Source organism: Zosterops lateralis, assembly GCF_965231275.1.
Source record: "Zosterops lateralis genome assembly, chromosome: Z".
Lineage (NCBI taxonomy): Eukaryota > Metazoa > Chordata > Aves > Passeriformes > Zosteropidae > Zosterops > Zosterops lateralis.
In genome coordinates, this window is record NC_139800.1 from 31,947,589 (window position 1) to 31,957,077 (window position 9,489).

The 9,489-nt window shown below is 44.2% G+C and overlaps 1 protein-coding gene across 7 annotated transcripts in view; it reads right to left on the minus strand.

Moving 5' to 3' along the window:
- Window positions 1-3,595, minus strand: part of NFIB (nuclear factor I B) — a 177,630-nt gene extending 174,035 nt beyond the window's left edge. For all 7 annotated transcript variants that reach the window (XM_083884002.1, XM_083884001.1, XM_083884000.1 and 4 more), the window contains exon 1: window positions 3,266-3,595. In XM_083884002.1, coding sequence (XP_083740128.1) covers window positions 3,266-3,295 — 30 coding nt within the window. In that variant the 5' untranslated portion in view covers window positions 3,296-3,595. The remainder of the gene's footprint in view (window positions 1-3,265) is intronic.
- Between the last annotated feature and the right edge of the window lie 5,894 nt (window positions 3,596-9,489).

Genomic DNA, 9,489 nt, shown 5'->3' on the forward strand with positions numbered 1-9,489 from the left:
GCTATTCATTGTGCACCTGGAGTATTTTCAAATGAAAATACTACTTGACATGAGGAAGTACCCATAAAAATGATCTTAAATGGACATTTGCAATTAATCATACATATTCTCCACCAAATCTCCTAAAAAGATATCAGCAGAATTTTTCCTCCTTAATATTCATATAGACAATTGTGAATTATTTTTTGGTTTTATGTGGCACTTGCTCACGTGTCACAGTTGCTCTTGAAATGAAGTGATTTATAAAGGTAAGATTTTCAACTGTTATGTCAAATAGCTCAGGTGAACCATTGTGCATTGGCAATCTAAATTAAAATGGAAGTTACTATATAACATCTATGTAGCTTGTAAAGAAAGGAAAAAATAGCAGTCATCAAATGACAATAGGTAGGCCAGGTTTTCTTTATTGAAACGATAGAGAGGATATGCAATGTTCTTCTTCCATCTTTCACATTTTAACTTTGTATCAGCCCATGAAAGTTCAAAGTGAGGACTGTAAAATAAATACACTGGGCAGAAGTATGGAAATTTTATACACAAAACTTCACCTACCCAATTTCCCTGCATGGATTCTCTCATGCCTAGAGAAATAACACATAGGAGCAAAAGAAAATACTTCATATTCTGAGATTTTGGACTACTATAACATAATAAACCACAGCAAAAGTATCACAAGAGAGCAAGCACTAAAAGGCATGCAGTAACTGCATGCAATTCATGCCTCAGCAAGACAGATAAATGCAGTTTCCACTCATTCCAAAACATAGAGAAAGAGGTATACAGGAAAGAGAGGAAGAGAGCCTCCAAAATTAAATTGCATTTGGTAAGTTTTCTTCTACTTTGGAGTTATTTTCACCCACTAAACTTCTATTGTAAGTGTGATGGGTAACACTCAAATTGCCAAGGTTTGTCTTAAAGCTGTACTTTGGATTTTAGACTTGTTACCAAAACGTGCTTCAGCGCTGTCTCGGCACAAACTGAACTACCACTTCCATAAGTAGCTCCGTCCAAACAGGTGTTCTGTGTTTACTTTTACCAAAATATTTTCTTCTGAACATATACTATCACTATCAATGTGCATTGCAAGAGTCCTAGAGACAGAGAATACAATAAAAAGAGCAATTTTGGCAGTAATACTTCAATGCAGCTGCTACTCGAAGTGAGATGAATCAATCTTTTGCCTTAAACAAATAAAGAATGCGAGGTATAAGTTCTCATTGCTGGTGTAATTTTAATTTTAATTTATGTAGTGAAAAAATTATTTATAAACTGCTTTTACCATTCCAAGCAGGTAGAAAAAGATTCCAAACTAAAATAAATTTGCTGCAAATATGTTCCATGTATGTATCACCAAATGGGAACTGTCTCTGCATGGCACATGGTAGAGCATGATTGTAAAATATTATGGAGAAAGTATCAAGGTACAAAAGTCAGGAACTGCTTTCTTGGATTAATGGAGGTAGAAGTACAATGAAGCGTTTTTGTATACACCTGAGTGCAATATTTTAACATAAACTCGTAAAGAATGAGGAAATCCATTACATCAATGGGTCAAAAAAGAAAACATATTGAAAAAAAAAGTCATTAGAGCTTGAAACAAGATAATGTATTACCACTGTAAAAGAGGTGGTTGTAAAAATCTGTGTCTCAAAAACAAAAACTGCTTTCTTAAGTTATAATCTCAGGTTTATGTTCCAATGCAGAGGTCTTACTGCCTATCAATAATTTCACACGTTGGACAGCCTACAAAGAATTATTTTTTCTAACCACAGATTCCATGCTAAGTAGTTATTTCTATGTGTGTAGCTGCAAGCATGTGCATATCTGTTGCACAAAATGCTTTCTATGCTTCTCTTTTGAAGAAGAAATGTCTCAGTAACACTTTTTTCCAACTTTCTTCCACTGAAGCTCACGTTTACTTACTGAAAATATCCATATCTAGGTCAATCACACTTAGATGCCAAACAAAATATAAACAATAAAAAATGTGTCAGCCAAAAGACTGCAGGACTGTGTCCAATCACTAAATAAGCCTTATCATTGTTTCCATCTTCAATCACAATTTATGAATACTTTAGTCCTTCCAAATTACAATGGTTTGTAACTGCGGAATAACTTAAATCATACTTATTTATTCACGGTGCAACTGTAAGTGCATCGCTGGCCTCTGCAGCAGCCTTGCAGCAGACGTTACTTTAGCACATTTTCTGCTTCTTTAGCTATTTGTTGCACCAATGTGGAAGCAAGCAGTTATCGCTTAATCAGTTTACATCACATCCTCCTAAGACAGACTTTCACGAAAGCTGAAAACTATCCCCGGGCTTTGCAGACCAGGTTTACCGTCCCAAACAGGCTCCGGTGTCCCGGCGCCCGCTCGCCAATACCGTACGCCGGGCGAGGACGCTCCAGGGGCACCCAGGGAACTTCCCAAACATGCTCCCGAAACCCCTCAGGTTTCAAAATGTGCGTTTTGCCGAGGCGGGGACCCCCGGTGGCACTGCCCCCGCCCGCAGCGCCCCGCTCCGCGGCCCCGCGCCGCTCCCGCCCGCCGCCCCGCTGACAGCCGCCGCCCGGGACACAACGGCGGCCGCCAGCCCTTACAGGAAAAGGGTCTGTCTCTCTCTCCCCGTGCTGGGAGAGGGCACGCTCCTCCGCCAGCACCACAGTTTAGCGGGGAGAGGGAAAACGCCGTGCCCCCGTATAACCGAACACGAAAACACTACACAGCTTGGTCATCCCCGCTCACACCTCCCTCATTGTTGGCAGTCTGCGTATTATTAATTAAGCATAAGACGGGATTACTTCGCATCGGCCAGTGGTCGTGTTTTGTCAAAAAAAAGCACTTTTCCTTTCAAACTCTTTCATTAGGCTGTGTGTAAACAGGCGAGCTGAAAAGAGTGCAAATCGTTTGATTTCAATCAAATCAATACTTCTCAAACACCGTTTTTTAAGCATAATTATGCTCATTTCCAGTTTGTTAACCTTTGACTTCTTATGCGCCAACAATTAAGAGTATTTGTCTACGGGTGACACTTTGAATGGATCTCCCCAAAACAATGGCGTGGTACAGTTTATTCTCTAATATTCCCTCCTGAGAGAGGAGTTTGGATCTGACAAGCAGTTACGACTGTGCTTTAACCCGTTACGACTACTAGCAATGACTCATTAACAACCCACGTATATATAAAAATTAAAAAAAAAAATCGCAACAAACAAATAAATTAACAAATAAATTAAAAAATAAATTAAATAAAAGCGTCTATACCTGAGTGAGACAGATTGGAGAATACATCATGACTTCGCTTTGAGAACACGCTGCCCGGAGAGCCCCTACGAAAAGCCTCAAAAAGGAGTAATTTCATCTATTCATTTTACAGTCATCTGAGACTCAAGGAAGATGAAATCAATCAGGACGGGGCTCTGCTCTGGATCACCACAACTTCACAACAAACCCCAGTCCTCCTTAAATAGCCAAAGATTCAAGTTCACTCCGTGTGCTAGATTTCCCGGGGTGAAATCCAATCTACACTTTTAACCCTCTTGTAGTCGGCGGCGCAGGAGTCTTGCTTTTGCTGCTGCTGCTGCTGCTGGTTGTTTTGCAGATGAGGGGGGAAGGACTCGGGGGGGGTGGGGGGGTGGGGGGGTGGGCGGGAGGATTTTTTTGTTTGGCTTTTTTTTTAATCCTTTTTTTTTTCCCTTTTTCTTTTTTTGGGGGCCGTGGGGGGTGTTTTTTCTTTTTTCAGAAGTTGGTGGTGCTGCTGTAATAACACGACACTGTCACCACGCTTTCGAAAGTTCAAGGTTAGAGCCCCGAGCGGAGCAGGAGGCTCCCGGACAGCGATGGCAGGCGAAACTCGGCCGGGCGGTCGGGAGCATGCCGCGGGGGCGCGCCGAGGGGGGACGCGCTCGGGCGGGCAGGGCGGGTGGCGCGGCCTGCGGGCTCCTCCGGCAGCCTCTGCTCGCCAGCCCGTTCTCGCTCTGCGGGCAGTGGTGAGAGACGGCCTTCCAAACGGCCACCGTAATAAAAACGATCTCCTGAAAATTCAAACGATAAATCTCTCCCTGGCGCTCCCACCCGATTTGCTCTCAACGTGTCCGTGAGTGCCCCCCACCCCGCCCCTGACTCTGCAAAACTTGGAAGTTGAAAAATTCACCGGTTACACCCTGTGGACCCTATTCCAGCTCTCTCCCCAAATGAGACTTAAGTATTTTTGTTTAATTATTTAATTACACAATCACCGCTTACACTCCTCCTCCTGCAAACACATTCCTTCTCCACCAGATCCCCTTCCTCTGCCCTCCCTCTGCATTCATTACCACCGAACGCAGCAGAAGGAACGAGCACGTTTCGCAAACATCCCTCCCTCATTTTCCCGCTCTTCTGGTGGGAGAAAGTTGCGGGGGCGAAGGGGAGGGGGGTGGGGGGCTGCCATCTGCGAAAGGCTTCTTTTTCTTCTTTCGGGGTACGACTTTGCCAGCTGCGGCGGGCCTCAGGCGCCCCCGCTTCCCCCCACCCTCCGCGGGGGACGCGGGGGAGGGCAACCCCCTCCCCACCCCCCCCCGAACGGGGGGACCCTGTCCCGCACCGCCGGTGGCTGATGTCCCCGCCCTCGCAGGCTGCCGCCGGGGTGGGCGAGGGGGTCCCAGTCCCCGGGCGGCAACAGGGTGCCGGGGTCTGGTTTCATTCTCTGGGGGCGGTTTTAACCAGGGAAGCTGGGAAAGGGGGGCGGAAAAGAGTGAGCGAAACTTATTTCTGCTCCTGTGAGTCGGGCTGCGATGCTGTGCCCAGCTCAGGGGGCGTCGGGTGTGCGCGGCCCCCACCCCCAGCACCGCCGCTGCGGCAGGGGCGGCCCCGCGCCACCGGCGCTCCCTCCCGATGCCCTGGCGCAGCCCCCGGCGGCATCCCGGAGGGACCCCTGACTTCCTCCTTGCCCAAAGTGAGAGTTTATTCACGTCAGGCATTTCACAACGACACATCAAGGAAAGTAAGCAGGTTCAAGTCAACCATGAAATGGTCACTTTTTAACCCCGTCCTGTCCTCATTAGGGAAATGCTCAAACACAGCCCATTTTCAAAGAGGGCTCTTAATGAGGGGAGCTTGCCAAGGCTACCAGCTGCAATTCCCATAAATTTACAAACCAAAAGAGGCAGAAGGATGAGTGGGGGAAGGAGAGACCCCGTACAAGACAGGTAATGTCAAAGGAAACAGCAAGAGCCAATGCAGTAACCCTTGCAGAACCCACGCCGCATCCCCACAGCTCGGTTTCTGGCTGGCTACTCATGCCCAGTTCCCTCAGATTTGCAGGATTCAAACAACAGTCGTGTTTGAACTCTTCTACAGGCTGTACTAATAACTGACAAGCTAAGGACATACATTTAGGCAAAGACCAATGAGACAAACTCGGGGTTAACCGTAATTAGCAAAACTTATTTTTATATCTGTAAAATTCTCCCAAAATCCTACTGTTTTCCCCTCTATCCAGACATTACAAAAAGCTGATAATGCCAGCTTTAAATTATAGAGTTTCTGTTCAAATAAGTATTCTACTTAACTGGAGTTAATTTACCATAAAAGACATTCCTCCTGGCACAAATGCACTGATGTCCTTGAACACACCTCTTTGAGTGCTTGAACCCTTACACAACAAGCCATTATTGTGGACCTGATTTAAAACGACAATAACTCTCCTCTGTCCCCTTTATCACTCTTATCCCTCCATAAGGATCAGGACAACCTAACCAAATCCATAACACCACATCAGCAAGGCTGCTCCTGTGAGCTACATAGATGTGAGAAGTCTCCCCCTTCCCAGGCAGAGCTTGCAGAAGGCCCCACTCCCTCCCATGATCTGGCCAAAGGATTGAAGCAGTTGCACTAGCTCTGTGCACTAAAAGCAAGAACTGCCTGACAGTCTGGCAAGCAGGAAAAAACAAATGTAGTGAGGTAAGGGCAGAGAGAAACCAGTCACTTTCTACCACCTTTGCTACTGCAAGGGATGTGGAGTCAGTGTGTTTTCATGCCCACAAGAGCTGGCTGAGGGTGGGTTTGCATCTCTACCCAGAGTGCACAAGGTGGAAGATGAGCACAGACAGCCCTGCAGCCCGTGCCAGTATCCCCCAGAATAGCATTGCTGCAGACCAGGCAAAGCCAGACACCTCCACCCCCAGAGCCAGTCTGGCCAGGATTGAACAGGCCTCTCATATGAAAGCATCTCAGGGAAAATGGAACTGCCCAGCCAGCATGGCTCAAGCAGCATTTTGTCTTCTGCTTGATCTACAGGGCATGGCAAGCATAGTACAGGTTGCCATGGGTTTACCCAGGGGTTGACTCAAAGGCTCCCAGGATGTGACGGAAAGCAGACTGTACTGGGCACCAAACACATGTTTTGGCTCTGTTGCTCCTGGTTAGTCCCAGTGGGAACCCAAAAAGGATGAAGGCTTTTTCCTGGGAAAACTCTCCTCAGGAACACATGTGTGCACATGCCTATGCCCCCCATCCTACTCCATCCCACCCCAACCCCTCAGCTCCTTTCACAGAAAAGCAAGCTAACGATTCTTTTCAAAATGGATTAAAAAAACTACATTAAAATCATAACAAAGTGTAAGTCTCTATCCCTTTGCTGCAAAGGTGTGTTTAAAAGGGTATGTGATAACTGGGTTAGGCTGGAGAAATATGGCATTAATGCAGCAAGGACACCAGGCACACTGGCTGGCCCTTGGCATGCAGTGAGACCTTGTAAGGAAGTGGTTCAGTTGCTTTCAAATTCTGGCTTACATTAATTCCTCCACCTCTCTGAAGACCCTTCTCTCCAACCCCACATACTAAAATCCCTGCTAATGCTGCAAGTTCTCTACCCTTGAAGCTCCAGGCTACAGGACAATTGCTTTTTGTCTTCACTGCCAGAGCTATGCCAACCTCATGCTGTATCTGGAAGTTCAACTAGCATTTCAATGTGGGAAATTAAGAAAATAAAAGTCACTATCTGACCTTCCTAGTGAGAGACACTGAAAGCTATTCTCTAACACTAATCCTAACCTATCGACTTCACAGGGCCAGGCTTGCCTAGGGGATCCTGCTCTCAGGTGAGATGCAATACGAGAACTGATAACACTGCTTGGACACATACACAGCTGGGCACCAGCACAAGGCTGCTAGAAACCTTCATGTGACAAAAATGAACATTCAGGGAAAAAAAAGGCAGCTTTCACATTAGTAAGTGGCAGATAGCAAAGCTGCAAGTGAGTTGCCCTAATCCTGGGCCTGCACTCTCCAGTCTGGGGAGCTGCTCTCATGCTCCCTCTGTCTCCCATTCAGCTCTGGCAGGGTGGCTAGGATGGGAGGATATCCACTGCCCACACTGCATGATCTGAGATGCTCATCTCACAGGAAAGAATCACAAAGGTTTTTTGACACCATGGCCAGATGGGCTCACTCTCCTCCACGCATTCTAGTTCCCCAGGAAGTTTTCTGCCAGGAGTGCAGATCCTGGCATGCCAAACTTGCACTGAAATAATGTATTTTCCCCCTCAACAAGCCCTGCTCACAAATTTCATCAGATGCCGCAAAGTGGCACTGACATCGAACTTCAGAGATAATAACATTTAAAAGTGGAAAGCCCATTTAGACCACTTATACCCCACCTAGACCAGAATTTCTGTCCTTTGGCTGGTTTCAAGTTTTGGAGCACAAGTCTTTTATTAATGGAACAAAAAGAAAAAGGAATCATTAGTGCTGAAGTGTGAAGACTAAGATTATCGCAGAATAAATGTGGGCAGTTTGGTCAAATATCTAAACATACACATACTGAACTTCTAAGAAATCAAGTTTTCATGAAAATTCTAATTGTCTCATTATAGAAATCAGAAAAAACTGATTCTGGCATATGACTTGTCATCTAAAATATGGAATTTCTGAGAACTAGCAGCAAAACTCTTGTGTAAGAGGTCTCTGTGATTCCAAACACAAGTTTTATATCTAGTTTAATAATACTGTTAACTCCTTTTTGACCCTCTTTTAGAAAATGCCATTAACACTTGAGCATATACATTACTTGAGTATATACATAAACAATGAATAGCACAAATAGAGTTTAGCATATGTCACTTATGAGTAACAATCAAAACTATATTATATTGTTTTATTATGTATTCTATTCTATTCTTACCTGATGGTGATTCTATCTGTATGAGTGGTCATGGTGCCTTGCAAGTCTTCTTGTACAAATATATTAACCTACGAAGTAAAACTTTGCAACTTTGGCATAACCAGAGTCTTGGACAATTCTTTTAAGTGCAAGAATATTGGAGATAGATATAGATATAGATATAGATATAGATATATACATATAAACATATGTATATGCACAGAAATTCAGGGAAGAAAGAACATAATATTTAAATAAGCAAACTGATAATATATTAGTTTATGGGGCCTTGATATGTTTCACATGACACTGAATTTTAAGGGATTTTTTACTTAATATGTAAACAACAGTTAATACAACTTCTAAGCCAGTACAGTATCACAACAATAAAATTATGTATCATAATAATTACAAGCATTTTTTACGTGGTTTTGGGTGATAGGAAGAAGCACATACTGTATATAAACTACGTATATGTATGATCAGATAGAAAGTGTGCTTCAAAAGGGAAGAAATAAACTACTTACTCTAAATATACACATATATGTATGATGGGTGTGTGAGCTTGACCCCTGTCCACATATGGTTTGATGAGGACTATAACACTTGAGTTTTCCAATTCTCCCAGCCCAGCAAATAAAAACATCAAACTTCAAGTGTAAAGCTGTAAACCACAGCATTTTGGGTTGCAGAACTGTGCTGTTTTTATCCTCACTGCAGGTCACATCCTCAGCCTTACAATGGCATGAAACCCTCTCTTTCCAATACAGTAAATTCTTTAAAAATTCACACATGCTGATTTCAAATGTCCTGGACATAAACAGCAATGACGTGACAAATATAATCCCAACACATTTCTTTTCTGGTAGTTTATATCACTTGCCAGATTTTGAGAATATCGGGATAGGGAAGGGGGTGGGGGCAGCATCTAGAAGCTGGATTTAAATGTCTGCCTAAATCAGACTTATAGAAGTGCTTGATCTTTTCCTTGTGATTCAACATTAAAATTGTGTTTCAGCTCAAAACTGATTCAAAGTATGTTACAAGTTAATCCTGTGTGTTTTGGCGCCTTTTCCCTGCCAGCTACTGTACTTTAGAAAAACGGAAAAAAAAAAAAAAAAAAGCTGGAAATCTTGTCTGTCCCGTCACAAGTTCAATGGCAGCACTTTCCAGCAGCAGGAGGAGAAGATGGCTATGTTCGCAGAACTAATAATAATTCAAATCACGCCACATCGGCATCTTGTGTCAGAGTCGAAACTGGCTTCCCCGCCCCCTTCAACCTGAGAGCTGCCAAGTCCTCACACACTCCGCATTCAACCACAACTTAATGGATGGGATATTGTGC